At 54.3% G+C, this 26,884-nt stretch overlaps 1 protein-coding gene across 1 annotated transcript; it reads left to right on the top strand.

The window, feature by feature from the left end:
* On the top strand, positions 1 to 21,856 carry LOC118001929 (protein unc-93 homolog A-like). Its single transcript, XM_034992113.1, has 8 exons — positions 1 to 87; positions 3,414 to 3,595; positions 4,567 to 4,796; positions 6,271 to 6,396; positions 7,874 to 8,085; positions 10,028 to 10,163; positions 11,393 to 11,524; positions 21,591 to 21,856. The coding sequence occupies exons 1-8, from the start codon at positions 1 to 3 to the stop codon at positions 21,854 to 21,856; spliced, it is 1,371 nt and encodes a 456-aa protein (XP_034848004.1).
* The last annotated feature ends 5,028 nt before the right edge of the window (positions 21,857 to 26,884 follow it).

Below are 26,884 nucleotides of genomic sequence, written 5' to 3'. Positions count from 1 at the left end.
ATGGAAAGAAGCCTGAAGAATGTCCTTGTGGTTTCTTTTGGATTTCTGCTTCTCTTTACAGCCTATGGAGGTCTGCAGAGTCTGCAGGTAAGTGAGAACACTTGTGCGTGAACGTCTGTCTCTTGGCCTTCAAGAATCCCCATGGTCACAGAAGACGAGGAACGTAGAATTTCTGATTAACCAGTTCACCCCCAAATCCTCTCAAACAGTGGTTTCTATATGCGAGCTTGCAACGCACAGCCTCACCCCGCCAGCAGGATTACACAGCAGAGAGCGTGTGCTTGACCCTTGGACAAGGGGTGTGGGTCGACTTAGTGATGTGATAAGACATTCTTCACCTTTGGATAGAGACTCAGGATGAATCATGGTGAATTCTATGGTTCCAGGACTTTGGCTTTGTGGTTGGGGTAGTAATGTGAATTTATCAAGTTTCACTAAATTATATAGATGCTAAGCCTCTTTAAGCAATACAGTGAATTTGGACAAAGTGGTCTCTATAAGTTTGACCCCTATGGTACTCTTTCCTCCTCGGGCCTCTCTAAACAGCTGTGGCAGGGGTCACATGTGCCTGGGAGTAGATTTGCTATATATGTCCCCAGATAGTTACTTTTTTTTTTTTAAATGTATTTGGCATAGGGGCAGCCGTCCAGGGAGAGCAGACGACTCCCCCCTCCCCCCCGCCCCCCGCACACCCAGGTCCTCCCCAGTCTGCCTGGGCTCCTGGGAGTAGAAGCACCCACAATCGTTGCTGGGGCCCCTCCTTCCTTGGAAGACCTGAGATGTTAGGGAACCAGACCTCCAACTCTGGTGTGGGGCAATCCCCCCCACCCGCCCACTTCTCTGCCTTCTTTCCTAGACCTGACCCAACATGTTTCCTTGCTTGCTGATCCAGAATATGTAAACATGGTTTAACTAGGATTGTCTCCATCAGTCAGGACTGGCCTAAGCAAAAGAATGCAATGACATGGACAGAAGTGACCTTAGGCATGGCTGTGTCCCCACGATGTTGGGGGCACCTGCCTGTTCCTTTGGCTTTCATCTGCTCAGCTTCATTCTCAGGCCTCCAGGGGGTGGTACAGATGGTCCCAGGTGTCTCCAGGGTCCCAGCCCTGATCCGAACTCACCCCTGGACCCGGGCGCCCACCTACAAGCATCCCCCTGCTGCGGCCCTCTCACTCCTGTGGCTAATGGTCTCCTACTAGTCATTCAGGTCTCCACTGGATGTCCCCCCCTTCTCCACCTTCCCTGCTCCCTGGAACCAAAGTCTGGATGGGGCACACTTGTGTGTACTCCCCTGGTGCTGTGGCAGGCTCTGCAGTAAGCCCGTGAGTCCCTGATGCCAGAAGGATGGTCACTCTCCGTGACCATGTTCCCCTGACTAAGACAGTCCTCAACATACAGGAGGCAATCAGTGGATAACTCTGTGCATGAAAGTCAGCGGTGCATGCTAATCTCCAGCTTACCTACCTTCCCAGGCTCTCCACGGGCTTAAAGATCTGACCCTACTCCCCAGGACTGAGCCGGGACTCCTCATGTTGTAGTCTGGCAGGCTGCCCAGCCTCATCTTCCCAGAAGAGCTTCAAGGCTCTGGACAAAGCACTTAAATGTTCCCTGCTGCCTCTCAGCTCAGGACGAGGCCCATGCAAACTCATCCCCCACATCTCCTGCCTCCCACACCTCCCCCCCTTCCTCAGGTTACCCCCTCATCCTCCAGATCTCATTTGGTCTTCACTCCTTCTAGAAGGTCTTCCTGACTGCACTGGGCCAGCGTCCCTTGCAGGACTCAGGCCCAGTTGCAATGGCCTGTTCGTTGGTGTTACTGACCCCCGTCAGCTCCTGTCTACTATGCACACCTGGAGGGCAGTGGCTGTTGTAATTTCCTTTGGTTTCGCTAGAGCAGTGCACAGAGCCTCTCCTGGTAAGTGCTTAAGGATGTATTTGTTGGGTGACTTAAGTGAATGTCCTACTTGCTTATGTGAGCAGGTCTTGCATAATTCAAATTTCACACGCACACGTACTCATCCGCATACAGTATTCTGCAGGTCTGCTCTTCTAACACACGCAGACGCAGGTGTTTGAACACCGGCATTCACGTAGAAAAGAAATTTGCTTTTAAAATTTGATTCCCACTTTGGCTACTGAAATCTGTCTTCCTTTTCAGTGGTTTGCAGTCAGATTTCATTCTAAGTGACCGACATACCTTGCTGATTTGTAGCAGCACTGGGTGTGGAGGAGAAATTCCAGCGCACAGAAGTGCTGCATGCTTCTCATGAACATACGAGGAGCCACGCTCAGTAACACAGGAGAATTTCATACGTTTGTATTAAGGAAACAAAAGGCTCAGGTTGAACCAACTCTCTCACTCCACACTCCTAGCAACCAGAGTCATAAGCGGAAATTTCTAGATAACCCCTAAGTCAGAGCAGAGTGCTCAATTTCCATCTTCCAACCAGATTTCAGAATTTTCATGACTAGCTGTGGTTACTTTCAGTATCAAATAATCCACAAATACAGTTATGTACCCGCTTTGGGCAAGGCATCGGGAGAGATTTGGAAAGAATAGAATATTGCCCATGTTGGGGGATCGTTGTCAGCTGGGGTGACATCGCGGGTCACCGGTGGCATGTGCTAGAGGTCAGGTGAAATTCTAGCATAGGATCAAAGCAGCGGTCTCTGTGGATGAAGTTATCCTGGAGCCCTTGGAGACGCTTGATCTACACTTGAAGAATGGGAACCCTTTGAAAAGCAAGGACAAGGAAGGTCAGAGCACGTCGAGGGGTGGGGCAGGAAAGGAAGAGAGAAAGAAGAGAGAATCTTGGGAGTGGTGGGTGCTATGCAGTCAGAACTCAGCCCAAGGGTTTGGGGTCCACAGTAGACAGAATGACAGTGAGGAAGTGCCAGGGGGCTGCACCTGCCCTGTGCAGGTTACCTTGCCTCAGAACATTGTCTTGTCAGAAGGGGGACCAGATAGGAAGGAATGTGAACAGTCCAGGCATTAAAGTACCAGCTTCCAGATCATCTAACTATCTAGCTGTCCATATGAATCTACAAGGAGACAATGTCCCCATCTTTATCTCTTCCATGGGGAAAATCACACCCATTTCTCAGCCTTAAAGGGGAGGAATGCAAAGCTGTTCTATAGACGGGAGCAGATGCCACAGAGGGCATGAGGCCCTCTGCCCCACCGTGACCCCAGCACCGAGGGCCTCAGGTTTCCCCTCCCTAGTCTCTAGCAGCAGCTGACTCTCTGTTGGGACTGTGCTGGTTTCCCCCCACACTGCACCTGTCAGCTGGGAGGGGGCCGCCCGCCAGGGAAAGCCTATTGCTGGTGGTCTCAGGAAACTAGTGCTGACCTAGAGCTCTTTCCCCTTGGCCACCGGCCCCTCTGACCAGGGTGGTTTTGTCCCCCACAGAGCAGCCTGTACAGTGAGGAAGGCCTGGGGGTGACGGCACTCAGCACGCTGTATGGCGGGGTGCTCCTGTCCTCCATGTTCCTCCCGCCGCTCCTGATTAAGAAGTTTGGCTGCAAGTGGACCATCGTCATCTCCATGTGCTGCTACGTGGCCTTCTCCCTGGGCAATTTCTACGCCAGCTGGTACAGCCCGCACAGCTCCCACCCTGCTTCTGGGTCAGGCCTCAGGTTCAGCTGCCCGATGACACCCCACTGCATCCCCTTTAACATGAGTGCTGCTTCCTGAAATTCCTCTCTGCTCCTGGACAGGATAATGTGGAGGTTTTCTTCCCATTTTTTTCTCATCAAGATGTCTCTGTCCCTTTTGCTGGGCCCATCTCCTCCCACCAGTTCCCAGCCATGACCTTCCCTCAAGTCTGTTGTGGGCCTTGAGCTTCCCTCCCTGCACCAGGGCACTTTTGTGGCTCCAGCAATGAGAGCTAGACCCTAAGATATCCAGGGTGAATTTCAGGGGATTTAGCAGAATGTGACCAATGGACCCATTGGTCCCACCATACCTTCATCCCATCACAGAAAGTGAACATGGCAGGGCTGGAGCTGGTGCAGGGGCCCAGCCTGAGCCCTGCTTACTCCCTGATTGAGAGGGATCCTCCGGGACCACGCCGTAAGGGCACCAGCCCCTCGCTCTTATTCCCAAGAACACACCTGTCAAACATCTCTTTGGAGGGATGCCCGTTATCATCCAGGACATAATGATTACGGTGACTTCATATTCTTCTTTTTATTACTGCCCTAGAGTTTTCATACAGAGTCCTCAATGGAGAGGGTGAATCAATCAATCAATGTTTCAAAAATGAATAAATCATTTTAAACGTACAGCTGTCGGAAATACTCAAAAGCCACCCAGCCTTACTTGTAATCTCAGCTCATTGTAGTTGCTTTCAAACACAAAGAAGTTCACTGGCAGTGAATTTCTCTCTTGCTAATGAACCTGAACCAGAAAGGGCACTGGGTTTCATCATTTATCTGAGTCTGATGGATGGTGAATCCATCGACATAATAATGCTTATGATGTGCTAGGCACGGAGCCTCCTTTCCACAGAAGCGCGGAAGAGCGGAGGGAGAAGAGGCATTGTCTGTGTTTTACTTTACAGGTACACCTTGATTCCCACCTCCATACTGCTGGGTCTTGGAGCAGCCCCGCTGTGGTCCGCTCAGTGCACGTACCTCACCATCACGGGAAACACACAAGCAGAGAAGGTGGGAAAAGTTGGCAGAGACGTGCTGAATCAGTACTTTGGCATCTTCTTTCTCATATTCCAGTCATCCGGTGTGTGGGGCAACCTGATCTCATCCCTGGTGTTTGGCCAGATGCCTACCCAAGGTAAAAGGGAATAGGGCTCAGTGATGGCCCCTGAGAGGGGCCCCCACCCCATTCACGCACATCTTTATTCCATGACTCGGGCAGGTGAACTACCTAAAGACGTGGTTCTCAGCTGCCTGTGCCCCGGCCTCTCCTGGTTCCCAGCTGTTCTCCAGGACAGTCTGTGCAGGTCTGAGGGTCTGTCTTGTCCACAAGTGCCCCAGCAATTCTGACCCTGCCCTCCCAGGGGCAGGCGGAACACTTGCAGAGCATTGCCCGTGGGAAATGGAGGGCCACTGACAGTGGAACTCGGGTTCATGGAGCCATCACTATCCTTTTAGACCAAGAACAGGCTCAACTGATTTATTGTCCCACTGAACTGATCCACTGTCCAGTGTCTTAAATGTTCCACATAAGACCAGTTGTCCCTTAACTGATTTCAACATCTGATGGCTGATGTCTTAACTCACGTCTTTACCTGACCTTGCCCAGACATGGCTGTAAAGTGTGTATCTGTTTAATGTCTGCACCCTTTGATGTCTGAGGATTTAAACCAAGGGCAGAGGAAATAAATCTCTCCAATTCTCACAGGCAACCTTTATTCATGGGGTGAGACGAAGGGGAAGGTCTTAACTCCTGACTCTTACCAGGATTATCCCTATCTCTCTGTCCTGGTCCTCCATCCTGCCATCCCCTATGAAGTCCCACCTTTGGGAAACTCCAAAAGCCTCCTTCTCCTGTTTCTCATGTGATGTCATCACTTGCTAAGTGCATCTGAAGAAGGGAAACCATCGGGTGGATGGAGACCCATTTTTACTCAATATTGCTTATCAAGGTCAGCAGTAATGCAACAGAAACTGGGATTAAGGTTCAGCCTCTATAACACAACTGGTGTGAAATGGAGTGAACAGCTTTACTTTTAAAGACATTCAGGCAAGTGAGCTTAATTCTCCAAGCGATCTCCAGACACAGACTCCGAGGAGTGAGGCATCCCAAGAGCCCTGCAAGGCTCCTCCGCCTCCCTCCAACCCGCCTCTCATTGTCTGTGCTGCAGACATCACCAGCCAAGTTCTATGTGATGAGATTTCTATTATGACAACTGTTCTTTCTCCCGTGACATCTCCCCCCTCTCTCCAGAGACTCTGACGTGGTCTGAGAGTCTGACGCCTATTCTAATGCTAATGTACCTTATTTCTTCTTGAGTAGTTTGGAAACGGTGAGCATTTTCCTTATGTCCAGAAAGTCATACAACAAGCAGCCAGCATTTATGGCTCATTTGTCTCGTGTCTAAAATCACGCCTACAGATGTGTGCCCAAGAGGAAGTGTGTTTTGAGGTACTTGGTCACACAAGCCCACATCCCCTGACTTTGACCTATCGTGACTCTTGCCTGTGGGGTGTCCAGGCTCCTGTTAGCCACGCAATTCATTCCTCATGCCCCTGGTCCTATCCGTTTCCTGTGTTCTCGTGTCACCTTTTTGCTTCCGATGGCACAGAGGCCATCCCAGAGGAGCAGCTCCTGTCTTGTGGGGCCAGTGACTGCCTGATGGCCGCGGCGTCCACCAACAGCACCCAGCGTCCCTCGCAGATGCTCGTCTACACCCTGCTGGGCATCTACACGGGTACGTGCTCACAGAGGGTGGAGCCCCAGGGAAAGCAAACCTAACTCTTTCCTGTGTTGAAAAACAGTATCTTCCCAAAGTGCAAGTATTCCTGCAAAATGTGTTCAGCTGGGTTGCACTCAGGTATTCTTCATATGAAATCAAATACAGCAGAACAGGGCTATCTAACAGTTTCCTGTGATGATAGAATCGTTTTTCTTTTGCAAAGTTCAATACAGTAGCCAGTGGCCATGTGTGCTTATTTATATTTTTATTCACAAATTAAAAATACTGTTCCAAAGTTACAACGGTGGGGATTGTTGGTCTCAAGGAACAGCCCAGGCCATGGAAATGCATTTTCTGCATCCTCAGCCCCCACATGAGGTTCCCCGCTGCGTGCTTTCACCAGCTCTGCCCACAGCTTGGGAGGGGCTGGCTTTGTGAACCTGGTGGTCCCAGGAAGCCCCCGGCCGCCACACGGTGTCACATCAGGCTGGTGAGATGAGGCAAAGAGAAAAAATAATTCAAGTCCTCTTTAGAGGATGATCGGCCTAAGCTCTCAGACTATAATGGCGGCTGAAAACCGTTCTGAGGGGTTTTCACTGCCTTTCAGAGAAGCGGGAAAAGCATCAGGCTCTTGGCTGATCTGTGGCTCCCAGAGCACTGAGTGTCGTTAGAGTTGCCAGAGACGGAAACCTGACACTGGTACACGGACATCCTAAAACCGGGGAGGACTGAGAGGGCTTCTGGGTAAAGAGGAAAAGGAGTAAATACTAGCCCTCGATCCAAATAACACAGGGGTGCAGAAAGAGGGGCAGTCACACCCGTGGGATTAGGAGGGCACAGGTGTACCTCTGGGGGAGCGAACAGTTGTCTTGAATGGAGTGTGTTTGCATAGTCAGCCCATTCACGTGGTTCAAAACGCACCCCCAGGGAGAGGGAAAGCCCCCTCTGTCCCTCCTCCTGGCCGGTTTGGCCGAGACCACCCCCAGTCGGTCGTTCCTGGACCCAGCGGCCGTGTGACAGCGTGCCTCACGCCCTTCCTCCCTGAAGGCAAGCAGCTCTGCATGGGTCTTTCCCTCAGCTGCTCCCCATGGGGATTGCCCACCTTAGCGTATAAGGAGCTGCTTCGTTCCTTGTCTTCGAACGAGCGGTATCCCCTTGTGTTCGGGATGCACCCAGTTCCCACCCTCCCCTGTTGTGGGGAAACAATAAACATAAAGCTCAGCAAGTGATAACCTCTTAGGACTTGTGGTCCCGAGAAGGGAGACTGGCTCTTGCTGGCAGTTACCTGAGGGTGAGGATGAGGGAACAGTGGCGGTGAGGGGCGCAGAGGGCCCCGGTGTCTTGTGTGGTGCGGGCCGGAGGCTCTGCTCGGGCTCGGCAGCCTTGCTTCACTTAGAGCAGGATTTGAAACCAATGCCCCAAAGGAGAGGAGTAGCCGGTGGCTCCCGGCTCCTGTGAGCCCCCCAGCACCAGCCCTCTGTCTTCCCTCCAGGGAGCGGCATCCTGGCGGTCCTGCTCATTGCCATGTTTCTCGAACCCATCAAAGATGCTCAGCAGGAAAGTGAAGGAGAGAAGAAGTTACCTTTTTGGTCCACCCTGCTGTCCACCCTCAGGCTTCTTCGAGACAAGCGCCTGTGCCTCCTGGGTCTGCTGCCTCTGTACAGCGGATTTGAGCAAGCCTTCCTCGCGGGCGACTACACCAGGGTACGAGAGAACTGCACGGGACGCACACCCCAACACCCGTGCGTCTCGGGGCCCCTGCCCTGGGGCCGGGTGGGGGGCGCAGCTGCTGGGGCTGGAGAGCGGAGCCTTCGGTTCAGGAGCTCAGCGTCCAGGTCACTGCCCCCGTCCCCCCGGAGCTCGGCCTCATCTCCAGGGACCAGCTCTCACTGCAGAGGTATCTTCAGGGAAAGGGCCCAAGCTCTCCGGGAGTCATCACCTGTAATACTTCCTTGTGTTAAGCCTGCCTGCAGCTCACGCTTTGCCCTTCTTTTAGGGAAAGACATGAAACCCACGAGGAACACTGGAATTCCTTCCCATGCTAGTTTTCAAATTATGCCTTTCAATCTGGCAATGGATTGGCTCTCGGGCACTGTCGCCCTGTCTCTCCCTAGACGCCTGCCTGCCCACGTCGTGCATAGGGAAGGCCTCTCTGGGGGCAGGCCAGCAGAGAGACACCTGTCCCCCAGGGCTGGCACAGCAGGAATGCGAGGCCACCGTCCACCACCATCCCTCGTGGCCGCGGCATGCTCACGGAGGTTTTGCCTCCAAAGCTCCCCACCCACGTGCTTTGTGTCCTGAAGATCGTCCTGGGGTGCCATGGGAGGGATGCCTCAGACAGGGGTGGTAGAGAGCGGAGACCCCCTTTTCCAGGAAGTGCTGGTTGGGAGCTGGGGTGCCAAGGGGCCGGAGAGCCAGGACCAAGGCTGCTCCTTGAGGATTGCCCTTCCTTGACCAGGAAACTTCTCTAGCTTTGTGCCCACCACAGCTCCCTCCCAGGTAGACGTGCCGAACTAGCCAGATGCCCAGTTAAATCTGAATTTCAGGTTAACCACAAATATCTTTTAGGACACATATGCTCCATGCAGGATGCGTGCGTCATAGATTCTCTCTGGTCCCCCCCGCTCCTGGGACAGTCTTGACGGAGAGTCTTGGAGTTCCAAAGACTAAAGACAAAAATGACAAAACAGTCCTTTGGCATTTGGCCGCGGCCCCTCCCGTGGGCTTTGCTGTTGACCACGTGGCATGTGACCTCAGCCACAGCCCCCACCATCCCAAAGCAGCAGAGCTTCCTGTCCAGCCCACTCGTCTGTGTGTCTGTCCTGATTCTGCCTGAGGACAGGAGTGGCGGGTGTGGGTGTGAGGGCGCGGGCCGTGGTAGCACACGCTGTCCCGGGTCCAGGCTGGGGCCACTCTGTACCCCACCATCTGGTGCAGGAGCTCCCCTCTTTCTTCTTGTCTGCACAGAGAGCCTGTTCATTTTCTTCACAACTGCTTCCTTTCTATTAGGATTTTATTTGCGGAGCTGTTTCAGGTTCATGGCAAAGTTGACAGAGGTGCCTGGCCCCACACATGCACAGCCTCCCCGTTACCAACATCCTGCCCAGAGGGAACACTTGTGCCAACCTGTGAATCTGCCATGACAGGTCATCATCGCCCACATTAGGGGTCTCTCCTGGTGCTTGCACTCTGTGGGTACGGACACGTGCGTAAGGACACGCGTCCACCATTATGGTGTCACGCCGAGAGGCTTTGCTGCCCCGAGAGTGCTCTGTGCTCCCCCTGTTCATGCCTCCCCACCCTCTGTCAACTGTCTGGTGAGCAGAACAGGAAATGACCAACTCCACCGGGAACGGCTCCAATGGGCCCCGCGTAATTCCTAAGAACCCCACAACACACAGCAAAGGCTGCGTGGGGAGAATTGTGTGCAGGTGTCTGTCCTTGTTAGTTCCCACCCACCTTGGGCGTGTTCTCCTCCCCGGAACCGGGGGTGGAGGGGGGGCGCGCAGGAGGCCTAGGCGAAGGTCCGGGCCAGCCCAGCACGTCGGCCGTCCCACCGCAGAACGCATGTCACCCGTGATCCCTGGCCCAGACTTGCCAGCACACCACACGCGGCCGGGTAACCTCCCCTGTGCTTCCCCTGCAGTCCTACACCACCTGCGCCCTGGGGATCCAATTTGTCGGGTACATGATGATCTGCTTCTCGGCCACCAACTCGCTGTGCTCTGTGCTGTACGGAAGTCTCTCCCAGCACACGGGCAGAATCGCTCTCTACGCGCTGGGTAGGTTGACCCGACGGCACCCGCGGGTGGGAATGGTGGCGGGTGGACGGCGGGGCACAGACGGGGGCCCAGCTCAGCTCAGCCAGGGTGTGTGGGCTGAGTGTGCAGGGCAGGCGGGGAGGCTTCCTGTCCTCACCTGGCGGGACAAGACTGTGTTCTAAGCACGCCTCACCCTCTGTGTCTCTTGGGAAGAGGAGAAAGAAGAAGCAGAGACCGTGTGAATAATAAGGGCACTGACGAGCCTGTGACCCGGGTGCCCAGTCCAGGCTCCCGTGTCTGCAGCCGGGACACAGCGAGGAGGGGAAGCAATAAGCACTAGTCAGCGTCCACCAGGGGCCGCGGCATCTGCATAGGTTTTCCCCTTTCATCCTTCCAATCGCCCTGGGTGGACACTGCCCACTTTACAGATGAAGAAATTCGGGAACAGAGGAGGGTGGCGAGTGGCCCCAGGCCACACAGCCACGGTGAATGCAGTAGGCAGCTCCCTTTTCTGCAACGTCATAAGCTGTTCCATGCTACATTGTAGTCATAGACGCCACAGTGTCCGCAGGAATCATGAGGCCAGAACTCTTTTTTTTTTTTAAGATTTTATTTATTTATTTGACAGAGAGAGACACAGCGAGAGAGGGAACACAAGCAGGGGGAGTGGGGGAGCCCGATGCGGGGCTCGATCCCAGGACCCTGGGACCCTGGGACCACGACCTGAGCCGAAGGCAGACGCTTAATGACTGAGCCACCCAGACATCCCTAGGCCAGAACTGTTGACACTGGGGTAAAGTCAGGAGGAAGGAGCCTGGTGGCTCTGCCCACCTCTCTGTTCACATCAGCACCTGCTGGGGAGCCCAGCGACATCCCCATGCCCCCAGCACTCACTGAGAGCCCAGCACTCCCTTCCGCCCCTTTGGGTCTCCTCAGCTGGGGCACGATGACACTCCCCGCAAGGCGCAGGGGCTCGTCTCCCCAGCCCTGCCTGGACGGTGAGGGGCCAAAGATGAGCAGAGCGTCTCCACCCGCCAGGTGCGCCCTGCAGTGAGAGACTGTGAAGGGCACACTAGCCGGTCTGCAGGCACTTGCAGTGTCAAAGTCCAATTGAGGAAGGCTGTTAGGTGTTTCCAGGAAAGATTACTTATATGTTGAAGCAAACAAAGCGGTTCCCTGAGCGTCACCTGGTCCAAGCCTCCCCTGGGCTGCGCTCACTTCCTGCTGGTTTCTGCCCTCTGTGCCCACAGGCGCGGTCACCCACCTGTCTTGCATCATCGCCCTCTTGCTGTGGAAACCTCACCCCCACCAGCTGGCTGTGTTCTTCGTGTTTTCTGGCCTTTGGGGCGTGGCCGACGCCGTCTGGCAGACACAGAACAACGGTGAGTCTCCTCTCGGGGGTCCCTACCTAGGCCAGCGTGGGGGACACGTGGTGGCAGAGGATCTGCCATCCCGGGGCCCCCGGGGAGGTGACGCACCACACAGCAAGCCTAGAGCAGGAGGCAAGCAGGGGGGCCAAGGGTGCTGCAGGTGCCTACGTGGATTTGAGCATTTATTCAGACCCAGAACACAAAAGAAGGAAATCAGCCGCGGGCACAACTTTCTTCCCTAAGAATGGTGGCCCCCTCGTGGCTTTCTGTTTGAAGAGCTTCCCTGAGCAGTGGCACGGCCCACGTGCTAGATGCTGGAACCACGGGGCTGGAGGGGCCTTCTAGGCACAGTCGGCCCCGATGGGGAGAGAGGTGTGTAACCCCTGAGTAGAAGAGCAGGCAGGTCACTGTGACAGCGACCAAGCAAGGGGCACGGGGACCGGGGTGCAGTTTTCTGAGGAACTGAGTTGGGGGCGGGAGGCGCGGTCAGCCGGGGCTTGTCTGGAGGTCAGGCCTGAGTGGGGCCCCGGCTGGCTGTCCTCAGGCAGGGCTGCAGTGTGGGAGGCCGTGGGGGGCCGGGGGGAGGCCGGGGTGCCGGGAGGGAGGCTGCAAGTCTGAGACCACGGTGCAGAGTCTGTGTCCCGAGAGGCCGCTTCCTGGTTCATAGAGCTGTCTTCCTGCTCTCCCTCACGTGGTGGGAGGGACAAGGGAGTGCTCGGGACAGGCGCACGGGGACACAGATCCAACTCGTGAGGGCTCCGCCGTAAGACCTCCTCGTCCCTCAGAGGCCCCACCTCCTAACACTGTCACCATGGGGTTAGGGCTCACCCTATGAATCTGGGGCACAAGTGTTCTGGCCGCAGCGGATGGGACACGCCGAGGGGACAGGCTGGGCCAGGGTGCTGGGGGTGAGGCGGAGAGGATGGGGGCCTGAGGGGGGCCCAGGCTGCCTGGGGAGGGGTCCAGCTTTGCTCAGCGTTGGTGCAAGCAGCAGAAAGGGTCCAGGGGGGAAACGACAAGGTCAGCTCCATCGCATTATGGGGGGACAAGGGGCTGCGGGTTCACTTGGGGAAGACAAAACAGCCACCCGAGGGGGCACAGTGCAGAGCAGGAGGCCAGGGGAAGCGGGTCGAGGCAGGACGCGCCCAGGCCAGCTGGTGGGCGGGGCGTGTGGCCTCGGGGCAGCGTCCCCAGGGTGGGGGGACGAAGCGGAGGCCGAGAGAGGACACTGCTGGGGGACTCGGCTCTGAGAGGTGGTTGTTTGTAGGGTTCACCACTCACCATGATTGCTTTAGATGCAGAGTCGGGGACCCCGATGAGGACAGGGGAGATGGGGGGCCGGGGCCGGTAAAGGACAAGGTGGGGCAGCTGAATGAGGACATGAGGACGAGGATGGGGGGACAGGAGGACAGAGGGGTCCCCCTTGGCCCAGAGGAGGGCTGCCCTTTTTCGGGGGACCAAGGGAAGGGAGTGGGAAGGAAGAAGCTCAGGAAGCCTTGTCACCACGGGAAGAGGAGTCAGCAGGGTTCCCACGGAGCGCCAGGCAGCGGCAACCGTGACAGACAGCGTTACCGAGCTACACGGTCAGCCTTGGGGACAGCGGACAGAGCCTGCCAGCCAGGCACACTCTCCCCACACGCGTGGGGCCGCAGAGCAGAGCGCAGATGGTGGGGCGCTTGCATGGGCGGGCTCTGAGGGCAGAGCTGGGATTTGGGTGCAGGCCCAGAGCCCTGCCGTCCCGTTGGGCAGTCTCGGGAGCTGGCCAGGAGAGTGGGGGGGCTTTGAGCCCGTGTGGAGCCACCTGGTGCCCCCAAGGCTCACCGCCCACAGAGCGGAGGACAGGAGGTGCTGACACACCACCAGTGAGCTTACACAGGACACAATGTGGGACAGAGGCTATCCGAGGTTGAACCAGGCGACGGGGGTCTGGGTGGGGGACACAAGGCCCCATGGGGCTGGGCAGCGAGAGAGACCCAGCGGAGGAGGGGCGGGTGGCTGCACAGGGCTCAGAGGGCCTGGCCTGACAGCGGGGGTGCCCAGGCTGGGCTCTGCCGGATCTAAGGCTTCTGGATGGGGTGCTGTGCACGGACAGCGCACTCCCGCCACACGGGAGCCACCCGCGGGAGGGACATCCAGGTCACCGGGTGCGCAGTGAGTGGCCGGAGCCTCGAGCAGAGGTCCCGCAGGAGGCGGTTGCCCCCGCCACACGGGGGGCCGCCCGCGGGAGGGACGTCCAGGTCACCAGGTGCGCAGTGAGTGGCTGGAGCCTCGGAGCAGAAGTCCCGCAGGAGGCGGTCGCCCCCGCCACACGGGGGGCCGCCCACAGGAGGGACGTCCAGGTCACCAGGTGCGCAGTGAGTGGCCGGAGCCTCGAGCAGAGGTCCTGCAGGAGGCCGGCGAGCCCTGGCGGCGACCGGAGCGGGGGGCCTGATGTCCTGATGTGGGAGTCTGCGGCAGCCGAGCGGTGGGCGTGCTGGGGGCGCCTGTGTTGGCCGTGGGCCGCGCTCTCCATGGTGAGACGAGCTGAGGGTGTCGGGGCCGCCGCTAGGAGGGGGCAGGAAGCAGGGGTGTGGATGGCACGCATGCAAGGCCGCTGCCCGAGGGCTTCCATCTGAGGAGGTGACCGAGAATGACAGCCCTGAGTTTCCCACAGGCCCGTCTCCAGCCTGGGACGGGAAAGGGGTGCCAGGTGCCCCAGGATTTGGCTCCGAAGAGAGCCTCCTCCCCTCGTGACATCACGGCCAGCCCCGCGCTGGGAAACACGTGGGGGCTAGAGAGTGGGTCAGGCCATCCGCAAACAGCACGAGGGCCGGGGCCTGGCCGCTGCCCCTACCGCCACGGTGGCCTCGGTGTCCCTGCGGTGGCTCCTTCCTCACGAGCCGCGTGTGGCCAGCTCACAGAACAGTTGCATAAACATCTTCGCACAAATCCGGTCTGCTGGATTCAGGCGTCCGGGCTTCCCGGCCTCCCTACCGCCTCGGGGGCACAGGTGGCTTTCGTCAGCTCCCGAAGCAGGTGACAGACGAGTGTGTGACTCCGAGCCGTGATGGAATGTGGTTGCAGCGGCGACAGAAACTGTTCGCAGAAACCCGCAGGGTCAGTCCAGAGAAGTACCGATTCCACGAGGAACGGCAGTCGGAAGCACCTTAGCTTTTTGGGCAGTCCAGAACTGGAGACCAGGGACAAGTCACGCCCCCCGGGGAGCATCGGGAGAGAACTTCTTTCAGCCTCCGCCTGCAGGAGTGAGACCCGTGCGTTCCCAAGGGCATGCGCGCGCCGTCTTGCCTCCCACGGTGTTAGCTGAGGCCGCTGAGCTCACGGGCAATTTTAAAGCATTTACACATTAAAAGCCAGGCAGGGGACTGGGGTACGGGGTCACATAATGCCACATGCAGTAATCCTCTAGATGTTTCAGACGACTGCTGTGACCATGCTTGGCTTTCTTCCTCCCCGAGACGCAGGAATGACGACGGTTTTCACTGTCCTTTTCTTGCCAAGGACAGAAGAGCCTGGCAGGCAGAGCCTTGTCGAGATTGTGCGGACGAGGTTAGGTGAGGTCCAGGAACACCTGGGACAGTCGAGCACAGGGGGTGGCTGAAGAAAGACCCCCTGGAATAAGGGTACTAATTTAAAATGAATTATTTCTGTCTTTATGTGCCGACAAAAAGTAACTTTTTTCAAGGAAACATCGGTTGTTGGGGGAAAGTGTTCTTTTCATTATCCGAGCGTTTCTTCTGGAGTCGAAGCTCGCAGTGATCCTCGCGGGGAGCGATGTTTTCATCACCCAGTCCCCTGCGGGCTGACTGCGCCGGGCTCCCGGCCACGCGGCTTGTCCTCGGGCTCCCTGTATTCACGGAGACTGCAAATTTTGCGTAGCTCCCGCCACACCCCCCAGAGCAGCTCTCTCTCATTTTTGTTTTTTTAAGTAGCAGGTTGGATTGTCATCTTATTCTCCCGGAACGTGGGTCTCTCATTTGGGAGGACACGTGAGGGGAGCCACGCCCTTTCCTAATTAATGAGGCCGAATAGGATTCGGTGCAACCTAACCCTCCTCTCTGCCATTGCCTCTCAGTTCAGAACCTGGCGTGGAAGCAGACCGGATGCCCGCGCACCCCGGCCCTCCTCCCTGGGGCAGGGCTGTGGAACCGCTGCTCCACGGTCCCACGGGGCTGGGGCGCCAGCAGCCTTGGGAGCCACGGATCTGGGCCACCGGCTCCAGTCTGTCAGTCGCCCTGACAGTTCGGCAAAGAGGGGTTCCATTGCCATAGAAACCCTTGCACACCAAGGCGCTGCGTTTGAGATTCAGAGTATCTGGTCTAAAAGTGCTCGCTTGCCCTGGTAGCCGCCGGAGGGGCTGTCTCGGGTTCATACACACAGAAAATCTGCCTGTGTTACATGCTCAGTTCACTGACCTGTCCTCTCCAAGCAAACAAGACTGCCCGATGCCAAGTCCACCCCTCATGCGCAGACAGGGGTCAGCCTCTGGTCACTCCCACCCGCGCCTTCCTGGGGAGGACGAGGCTGGGAGCAAGGCTTCTTTTCTTTTTAAATAAACCTTTTATTTTGGAATAATTTGAGTTTACAGAAAAGTGGCAAAGACAGTACAGAGAGTTCCCATATACCATTTTCTTAGTTTCCCCTAATGCTAATATCTTGCAAAACAGTGGTATGTTTGTCAAAACTAAGAAATTAGTGTTGGTACATGACTCAACTAAACTTTAGACTTTATTTGGCTTTCTCCAGTTTTCCCACTTTGTGTGTCCCAGGGTCCCACTCAGGATCCCACCCAGGATCCCTCCCATGGTCCCCCCCGCAGTCCCATCCAGGGTGCCACCCAGGGTCCCCACTGCATTGAGTTGCCTCATGTCCTTGGTCTGATCTGTGACAGTTTCTCTTCCTTGTTGTTCATGACTTTGACACTCCTGAAGAATACTGGTCAGGTATTGTAGCGTGTCCCTAGTTTGGGGTTGTCTGATGTTTCTCATGATTAGGCTGGAGTTATGGGCTTTGGGTAGGAAGACCCCAGGGTGAAGTGCTCTTCTCATCACATCCATCACTGACGATGTGAACCTTGATTGCTGGCCAGCCCGGTATCTGCCAGACCTCTCCAGAGCAGGGTTGCTGCTTTTCCCTTTCCACAGCCAATTTTGGGGAGCCAGTCACCACATCTAGCCAACAATCAAGGGGGAGTTAATAAACCTCCACTTACTAGAGGGAGAGTCTGTATAAAAATCATGTATAATTCCTTCATCGGGAGTGTTTGTCCCTTCTCCCCAGTTTATTTAGTTATTTACTCAACCATTTGTCTTCATTACTATGGGCTCATGTACATATTATGCCCTTTGGGTCACAGTCCAACCGATGTTACTTGTTCTGTTGCTCTAACTGTTTTAGCTTTGGCCGTTGGGATCTTTCTGGGGGCACTTGTGCCTTCTGCCAGCCATCTGTTTCCGTTTTAGTACTTCCCTACCTCCCGGTGCCACAAACTATTCCAGATCCATCTCCTGGGGCAGCACTAGCATCACCCGTTTCTCCACGGACCCTGGGTTCATTTGATTGGATAACAGCGGTAGAAAATAAGGTTGGCATGCTGGGCATGCTCATTGCATCTGAGATGACAAGGCTTCTGGGCCAGAGTGGGGAGATGGATGTGTGCGTGCTGACCCACATGCGCACACGTCTGCATTTCTGCATCTGCCTGTCCGTAGGGACCTCAAGTGAGGATGAGTCCCCACTGGGGTCCCCGGCTCCCCTCCAGCACCACGGGTTCATTCTGGCCCTCCCCCTGCTGATCCGTGACTTCCCTCTCTGACAAGGAGAAGCCCGGCTCCCCCTGTGCGCGCCACATTGCTTATTTGTTCAAACCTAGTCTACGTGTGAAGTGACTTCAGAATTGCTGAAATATGATTTTACCTACTTTGTTTTTCTCTTGAATGTCTTTCTCCTCTGCCCACTATGTCCCTAAGTAACTGTTGGAATTTGACACAATTAATGTGTTGCTTTCTTTATGTTCGGAGTAAAATAGGATCCAGATCATGAGTAATTTCCTGAAAAGCCCGACTCGGTAATTTATAATCATCACAATCGAAATTTAATCTTGAAATCTAAAGCTGCCAAACTATAGATCAAACACATTACTTTAAAATTAGCGTTGCCATATTACTAGAATATTCATGGAATTGGGGTGTGTTTGCTCTGTATCTGCTAAAGGCACCCTTGTACCTGTTGGCCACAGATCATGGAAACACCTACCTCTCGCAGCCATTGTGTTTCAAACGTGGATCTTCCTCACTAGCATCTCATGTTTGGATCCAGTTTTAAGTGTCACCCTCTAACAAAAGACAAGCGATCTTTATTTAGTGAGTTAGTTTTTATTTAAATTCCAGTTAACGTACAGTGTTATATTAGTTTCAGGTGTACAATGTAGTGATTCAACATTTCTACACATCACCCGGTGCTCATCGCAAATGTACTCCTTAATCCTCATCACTTGTTTAACCCAACGTCCCACCCTTGTCCCCTCTGGTCACCATCAGTATGTTCTCTATAGTTAAAAGGCTGTGTCTTGGTTTCTCTCTCTCTCTTTCTGTCTCTCTTTTTCCTTTTGCTCATTTGTTTTGCTTGGAAAGTTCCATGTATGAGTGAAATTATATGGCATTTGTCTTTCTCCAGCTGACTTATTTCAATTAGCATTATACTCTCTAGCTCCATCCATGTCGTTGCAAATGGCAAGATTTTGGGGAAGCCTGGGTGGCTCAGTTGGCTAAGCATCCAACTTTTGATTTTGGTTCAGGTCATGATCTCAGGGTTATGAGATCGAGCCCCACTTGGGGCTCTGCACTGGGTGTTGAGCCTGCTTGAGATTCTCTCTCTCCATCCTCCTCTGCTTCACCACCCCCCCCCAAAAAAAATGGCAACATTTCATTCTTTCTTATGGCTGAATCATATTCTATTGTATATAAACACCACTTCTTCTTCATCCATTCACCAGTCAGTGGACATTTGGGCTGTTTCTATAATTTGGCTATTGTAAATAATGTTGGTATAAACATAGGGATGCCCTTTGAATTAGTATTTTTGTATTATTTGGATAAATACCCAGTAGTGCAATTGCTGGATCATAGGGCAGTTCTATATTTAACTTTTTGAGGGACGTCCACACTCTTTTCCAGAGTGGCTGCACCAGCTTGCATTCCCACCAACAGTGCACCAGGGTCCCCCTTTCCCCGCATCCTCGCCAACACCTATTGTTTCCTGTGTTATTGATTTTAGCCGTTCTGATAGGTGTGAGGTGGTATCTCATCGTGATTTTGATTTGCATTTCCTGATGATGGGCATCTTTTCATGTATCTGTTGGCCATCTGTAGAAAGACAAGAAATCTTTAAAATAACCTTAGGAGTTACTAAATCCCAGATCTTGTTATTAGACTCTCATTGTGGGTGTGCTTTCATTAAGGTGGCACTTCACAGCCTCGGACAACAAGGGCACCTTCTTCTGAGCCTTCCAAACAGCCTCTTGTTTTCCCAAGCACACGAATGTTGTTTATGACGTATATCTGATCTTACATCTTTCTGATGGCCTCGTCCTCCTGAGTTCTTCCCATGGTAGGCAAACAGCCGAGTAACCAAATGCCAAGAACCTTCTGAGTGTTGACATTTCCAGACAGGGTTGCAAGAGACCTTGCTGCTGGCCTCAAACCAGTGCCAGAGAGGCTTCTCTTCCCTACGTCCCTCCCCTGCGAAATGTAGGGAGGAGGAAAGGGGCAAAGGGTAAGAACAGGATGAGAGCAGGCAAAGGAATGTGTGTGAACGTTCCACGTGGGCTCTCCCTCCCACAGCTGTCCATCCTGCCGGACGGGCAGTCCTAGCAAAATCCTACAACTTTCCAGACTCCAGCTGCCCCAGAAAGAACAGTCTCTGGTGCAGATCATGGCTGGTGCCCCTGGGGCTGGGGGCAGACGTAGGGCTTGCTGTTCTTCTCCCCCCACCCCGCATGCTACAGGACCACACTGATATTTCTGTTTACCTATTGTCTCATTCATGGGCAAACACGGCACCTTGGCCTGTGCTCTGCTCTGGCTGCACGTCCTGTGTTACCTCGACTCCATCCTGGGGTGGGCTTTTGGGTAATAACTAGAAGGAGAGAAGACGAACAGGCAGCTCCCTTTGCGATTACCCCGCAGGATGTGGGCTTGGGGTTTTACCCGTTGGCGCCCTACTGACTTCAGGAAGTCACTGTCCATCCACTGGTCCACTTGGTCATTCACTAAGTGCTTTGGCTGACACTATGAGAGCATTGGAATTATTCTGGGTAAGAATGAGACACTTGGTGGGATGGCATCACGGAGAACCTGACAGAAGAACCACAGGGGGACCATCACCAGAGAGGTCTGGCAAAGGGCACTTCCCACCAGGCCTGCCGCATGCAAAGGCACAAGGCCCAGAAGCATGGTCAGTGGGCCCGAAGCAGGGGGGCACGCTCCACAGTGACAGGCGGTGCCCTGGAGTGAAAAGGTCAGGTCACAGAGGGACCTGCCCCCATGAGGAGAAGATGCTTGATCTACCCCAGAGCCGGGCGGGGTTGCCGAAGACTTCCCCGAGTGGGAGTGACATGACATATTTGCACTTTGCAAAGATCATCCTAGCCGCAATGTGGGGAGTAACACGGAGCAAAGTAAGACAAGAAAGGAGGAAATAGGTCAGTGTGGAGCAGACGAGAGACAAGGCAGTGAACAGTCCAGGCGAGACAGGTGGGTCACATGGAGAGGAGATCCAAACGTTCGGAGTCCAAATCCACTAATGGGCTGTGGGCTCCTCGACAGCAGGCGTCATGCCTTTTCATGTTGCAGGACTCAGTGCTGTGCCTGCCATGCAGTAGGGTGTAGACAGGCAGCGGTGTAGACAGAGGCACAAGGGATCTGAACCCAGCGTGTGTGACATGTGGGAAAGACCCGGCTTTGTTTCTAGACTGAAGAGAAGGAGGTAAGAGAGGGAGTCAGGCTGAAGGTGCAGGACAGGGGTTCCATGATGGGGTGAAGTCCCCGAGGGGACGGTAGCAGAGGGGGGCCTCTGTGCAGGGCCCTTTCCGGGTTACGGTGGATGGAGTGCACAAGGGGAGGTATCCTTGGTGAAGAGGCGAGGCCACCGGCCAGAGGGGAGGGGAGGTGGCCCGGGCAGCTCAGGACGACAGAGCAGGATGGGCCAGCACTGGGCCTCAGCTTCCTAGCTGTTAACCCCCTCTATACATCGGCCACCTCACTCAGCTCAGGAGATGGGGAGCTTCTGGTTCTCATCCAAGTATATCAAATATTTTACCATCCTGCAAACTGGAACAAAAATCATTTACTTTCACCTAGAAGCATTTATCAGACTGTACTATCCTGCTAGGACTGTCAACAGAGTACAACAGATGGGTGACTTAAACAACAGACATTTTTGTTTCTTACGATTCTGGAGGCTGGAGGTCTGAGACCCAGGGGTGGGCAGGCTGGCCTCTGCTGAGGCCTCACTCCTTGGCGTGTAGACGGCTGCCTTCTCCTTGTGTCCCCACATGGTCGTCCCTATGTGCACATCTGTGTCCTGACCCTCTCTCCTTATAAGGACACTAGTCATGGGATGACGGCCCTCTCTAATGACCTCATTTGCCTTAATCACCTCTTTAAATGCCCCGTCTCTGAATACAGTCACAGCCTGAGGTCCTGGGGTTAGGACTGCTTGTGTTTGTCTTTGCTTCTGGACTCCAGCAAAGGGCCAGGCCTCATCTGACACAGGCCAGGCCTCTAAGCTCTGCTTCACTTTTCTACGTTCTCACTCCCCGAGTGATAGGCTGGACTAACTCCGTCCAGTGCTAACATTGCCTGAGTCCCGAACTGTATGTATAATGGTTCTTCACTGCTAACGACTGTCTCCAGACGTCCATAATCCCCAACAGAAAACAATTCTGTCCTTTTAAGAAGGAAACTTTCCTGACTTTGTTGACAAAACTGGTCAGCGGAGAAGCTGCACTGCTTTCAGCAATAATTGAAAAAAACCATTTGAGGTTTTGTAGCAACATGTTCATGCGGTGTGTCCTCTGCAGCTCTGTACGGCGTTCTGTTCGAGAAGAACAAGGAGGCTGCCTTTGCGAATTACCGCCTGTGGGAAGCGCTGGGGTTCGTCATTGCATTTGGATACAGCACGTTCCTGTGCGTCAACATCAAACTGTACATCCTCCTGGGAGTCCTGAGTCTGACCATGCTGGCGTACGGGGCTGTGGAGTACCTGGAGGCCAAGAACCTGGCCAGGCCAGCTGCCTCAGAACAGACAAAGCCAGCGGAGGGGGCAGGAGCAGAGACGGCCATGTGATGGGGTGTCCCAAGAGAGCTCTACCCGGCGGGCCTCAGGCTTTAGAGCTGATTCTTCACAACAGTGTCAGCAGTATTTAGCCGTCCTGAAGACAGAACGTAGATACATTTTTTGTATAATTTTTTCCTATTCTAACAAGTTTTCAGTCCACCATGTCACCAGTGGAGATGGAGAGTATGCATGAAGGAATCCATTAATGTCGGACACAAAGAAGAAAGTTGAGTGCATCATCAGCCAACGGCAACTTGCTTAGGTAGAACCAAGAGCTCCCACCTGTTGCTGTACTCACTGTTGTTGTTGTTTGTGAAAATAATGAGTCGGACACTCTGATTTTACAAATGGGTAAACTGACATCCGAGCAAGTCAGCTGACTCCCTCTCAGAGTCAGTGAGTGACAAAGCAGATGAGAGTTTATGTCCCTTGAAGTTTACAGACTATGAGTTTCTAAATAAATGCAACTATATGATGGTCGTATCTCCCATGCAGATACTTTTATTCTAAATACTCACCTAGCTCACACACACCACGGTCATCACATAAGTGAGTTAGCATGCCTGCGACTACAATGCGTAAGGCTAACAACAAGATAAACCTGGACCGTGGGCAGATTTGTTACCTGTTACACGTACACATTCTGATCAGGACCCACGTCCACCAACAGTCTATTCCCATCCTCGTCGTCTGTCACCCCTGCTAATGCTGGCTTCTGCCTCCTTCTGAGACGTCTTCCTTCTCCCTGGAGCTCAGCACCCTCTGGCGCCTCTGACGGAAGCCCTGGGGTGTCCCTTTTCCCCCTTCACCCTGAGGTGCCATCTTTCCTCCTTGGTCCCTGCCCTTCACCAAGGCTGCTCCATCCGTGTCCCAAGAAGGTGGCCCTTCTGCACATTCCCACACCTCCTGCTTCCCAGTGGGCAGCCCCCCTCTGGCCCCAGCCTCCACCCCAGCCCAGCATTCTTCTGGGCGTTTAACAAAGTCCTATCATCTCCCTAAAACCTTTTCGTGCCCCCCTCTTCAACGAGGCAAGTGTCTCCAGTCCCAGGGCGCACAGGAGGCTGCCAGGCTCCTCTCCAGGACACTCTGCTCCAGACCTTTGCTCACACGCTTCCTCGACCTTGAGAACCTTCCTGCCCCTCCACACCAATGCACCCAGCTTATGTGACTGTCCTCACAAGCCTACGCAACTTATATTCTGTTGTATTTAGTTTTTGTATGAGCATCTCCCTCAACTGAACCTTGAGCTCTGCCATGTCTGGGATACAATACCAGCAGGCACTTAGTGAATGTTTGTTGAGTGAAGAAAATCCATCAATAATTCAAAGAACTATTCACCCATTCCTTGGTCTCTCCATGAAATTCCAGCCAAACCCTGCCTCCCTCACCTGCTCCCGCAGTCAATATGAGTTGAGTCCATTAGCCTGGTCCTGTGGTTCCCCTCCGGCTGGCTCACTTGCTCCTCCACGGCCTCTGTGGACCCTCTGCCCACCTCGCATCCTCCTCATATCTCCTCTGCTTCTGCAGGGAGGGGCCGGGCCTCCCCTTGTGTCTCCATCTGAATCATTTCTGCCCTCCCATCCTGCCTCCTATGACTTCTCGAAGCTCTCCATGGTCTCAGCAAAACTGAGTCTTCATGTTCTCTGAATCTCGTGATGTTGTTTTCCCTTTTGCGTCACATTTGTCTGTGAGAACTCTTGACCATCTCCCAACACGGAGTTTCGGTTATTTCACAAAAACTCAAAGGTATTTGTATAGAAGGCCTTCCACGAGGGGTAGATGACAAGCATGGTCCCTCCAACTTGGAGGTTTAGGATTCCGGACATAAAGGATGTGCAGCTCCTGGATGCAAATCAGGATAAGACAGGCTGATTTGCAACTGACCTTTGGTTACTCTCTCAGCTCAGAGCCTTTGTAAGTGAGACACCTTCACTTACTTAAGAATACCTCATACCTTCCAGAGAGGCCCTTGAAGATTGTCCTAGAGATAACGGGCCGGATTCTCCTGACCCCGCTAGGAGTCTGCTGAGGCATAGATGGCACTGAGGAGTGCGCCTTGAGCCAAAGGTCCACGGAAAAGGACCCACAGGCTGAGAGTAGGTCCAGGAAGTACGGGCAAAGCGCTGCAGAGAACACTAGGGCCACCAGTCCAAGCCCATGTCCGGCGTCAGAGCCCAGACACAGAGGGGACGCAAGCTGTCCTGATATTTTATGTTATTTTATCTTATTTATTTTGTTTTATTTTTTTAAAGATTTTTTTTGCAAGGCTGGGGATGTGTCCTCTGTGACTGGGACCTTGTGGTTTCCTGACCCAGAGGCCGCCTGCTGTCGAGTGTCTGAGGGAGGGGATAGGCTGACCTGGCTTAAAGGGCAGAAGCTGGACTCTCTGTCCTGGTGCTAGGGGTGCTCGGCCCCTCCCTGCCCGGAGGGTCTCCCTGATCCGTTAGACCCTCGAAGATGAGAATGTGGGCAGAGGAGCCTGGTTTCAAACTTCAGGCCCAAAGACCACCCTTGTCCCAACACCGAGAGCAAAGGCCAGCTTGGTGAGGACTGCGAGCAACAGCGCAGAGTCTCCGAGTGTCCCCACGGCAGGGATTTTGCTGCCGTGGATGATTTCACTCGATGCGGAGTGTTCGCCAGAGTTCTGATCAGATCGCTGAGCACATGATCCTGTCTGCTCCTGTTGATGCTCATGGGAAAGTGTGCCTGATGCCAGGGCTGCCCAGAGCCCAGGCCTCCTCGAGGGACGGGAGGCCTGCAGGTCAGCCTGATGCAGACACGGGCGGCGGCTGCTTGGGGAACATTTGGCTGGTGCCAGCGGAGGTTCCCGGCAGATAGCACCTTCCCATCTGCCCAGCCAGCCACTCGGCTGCGTCCCCAGCTCTCCCTGGAAGATCGCCTACGGCACGAGGGCCTTCTCTCTCCTCTTCCTGCTTCGAACTTCTTGGTGAGAAGAGTTTGAGAATGTGCCCAAGAACCCCGATGCGGGGCCCGGACAGAGAGTCACCCCCCCCCGCCCCGCTCTGGTCTCTGCCTGGTCAGCGGGTGAAGGATGAATGGCCAGCGCCCGAGGTCACACCAGTATTGGATTGTAGCAGAAAGTAAGTGATTTCATCTTGCTCTTAGTGCTCCTTTTCTACAGTGAGAATCTTGGCATTTCGTAAGGAATCATTAAGACAAAGTGTTGTTGTGACGTCTGCGAAGTGCTGTGTATGATGGGGTGTCCCACCCCTGGATGAAGGTTAAAGTACAGGGCTTCCCAAGCAGCCCTAGGATTTGATCCAACAATCCCAACTCTCTTGGCCCAACTCCCAGGCCTCAGCAATAAATGCATACTTGTGTTACTTGCTTAGAGTAATTAAAAGGGGCAAGATTTTAAAAATCCATAATGTAGGGATGTATGTCACAATATATCATAAAAAACTTCCTGAAAATTGGAGATATATCTGAAAGAAAATGCTAAATGTAGAAATAACAAAGTTAAAAAGCACCTAATAAAGAGAAATGTGGTCAGAAATCTAGAGAGTCCCTCTAATTTGCTAAAATGAGCCCAAGTCCACAGGCAGCCAAGGCAATAAAAACAACCACAGATTATATAATCATCATTATTGGATGAAAGGAGCCTTGTCAGTGTTTTCAAAGAGAATCATTTTCTGGATCCTAAAACATAAAGGGATGTTCAGCAAAGAATGCAGGCAAGCACAGTCCAACAGAAGTCTGTGTGTGTTTTAGGGCAGTATGACATCCGGGACCCCTGACAGAGGCAGAGGGCGTGCAGTGGGAATGGGGTTCTGTGAACAGGTGGGGCGAGGAGGGCTAGGAGGCCGGAGAAGGGGGCTGCACTCAGTGAGGGCCTGGTCACTCTCTGCTTTACCCTGCAGGAGACCAGAAGCTTCTACTCCAGAGCTGGGGCCAAGGGCCTTCAGAGGTCCAGCCCTAACCCTAACCCTAACTCTGGCTGGTGAGGGTCTGCTCCAGCCTGGGCTTCCTATTCAGGGCATGACACCGGCCAGAGAGAAGACACATGGTACCATCAAATGAGAGCTGAGTGAGTATAAGGTATTTGACACCCACTTCCAGCTTCACATCCAAATCAAAGCCAGAGAGGCTTCTTCCTCCTGAGACCCTTTCCAGGCTCACTTCCGTGCACCTCCACTGGCCCAACTCCAGACTTCTCCCAGAAGCCCCTCCCTCCCCGGGCCACATGACCTGTGTCCCCCGCTCCTGCAGGCAGGTGGGCATCCCAATGTCCAGCCCATCCAGTGACCACCCTGCTGCTCTGGTCCCCCTCCCCTGAAGAGCTACCCACAGGCATCAGGCCCACTGCTGGAGGCTCTTCCCGGACGCCTCTGCACCCCAGCTGTCACCCCCCATCAGTCACCAGCCCTGTTTGGGTCACCTGCTATTTGGGAATCTTCTAAGCCCCGTCTCTCCCTGTGGCCTCTGTTGGCGGGTGACCCGACCGACCGTCCCTCAGAGTGTAAAGATGACACACGGCTGTCCCTCCCCATCCACCAGCAATGACTGTTTTCTTTCAGGATGAAGTCCCAACGCCCTCACCTGGTGTACAGGGCTCCCCATAGCTTGTCCCACCTCACCCTGGCCCCCCACCCCTGTCCTTTCCCCAAAGAGCAACATAAATGCCTCTCTCATCTCTGCGATGTCGCAGTTATCGCTAGCTTTACGAAAATTCCTGTCCTCCTCCTCTGTCTGGCTAACGGAGTGCTCAGAATTCAGCTGAGAGGTCCCTTCTTCGGGGAGATCCTATAAAATGGCCCTGCTCCCTGCAGGCAGCAGCCTGCCTGCCTCAGGTGCCCTCTCAACGCGTTCCCAGCGCCTTCTGTCCTCTCTTCCATGCTGGCACCTAAGACGACCTGTCCCCTCCCTGCGTGAGGGCAGGAAGGTGGGCTGATGACACAGCTGGAGAGTACCTGAGTCTGGCAATCAGGCCCTTTGCCTCGCTCCCTTCCCTGTTTGTTCTTCCCTCCCACCCATGTGGGATGAGAACGCACTGCCCGGTGAGCGCCAGAGAGCCCA

The sequence above is a fragment of the Mirounga leonina genome, unplaced genomic scaffold (genome assembly GCF_011800145.1).
Source record: "Mirounga leonina isolate KUSES-001 unplaced genomic scaffold, KU_Mleo_1.0 Mir_55, whole genome shotgun sequence".
NCBI classification, from domain to species: Eukaryota; Metazoa; Chordata; class Mammalia; order Carnivora; family Phocidae; genus Mirounga; species Mirounga leonina.
This window is presented reverse-complemented; position numbering and strand designations above follow the sequence as displayed.

What these genes read in the sequence shown, in the direction of transcription:
- LOC118001929 (XM_034992113.1), top strand. Translation starts at nt 1, where the DNA reads ATGGAAAGAAGCCTGAAGAATGTCCTTGTGGTTTCTTTTGGATTTCTG. An exon ending in GGCAATTTCTACGCCAGCTG is followed by an intron (nt 3,596 to 4,566) that starts GTACAGCCCGCA and finishes TTTACTTTACAG; the next exon opens with GTACACCTTGATTCCCACCT. An exon ending in TCGCGGGCGACTACACCAGG is followed by an intron (nt 8,086 to 10,027) that starts GTACGAGAGAAC and finishes CTTCCCCTGCAG; the next exon opens with TCCTACACCACCTGCGCCCT.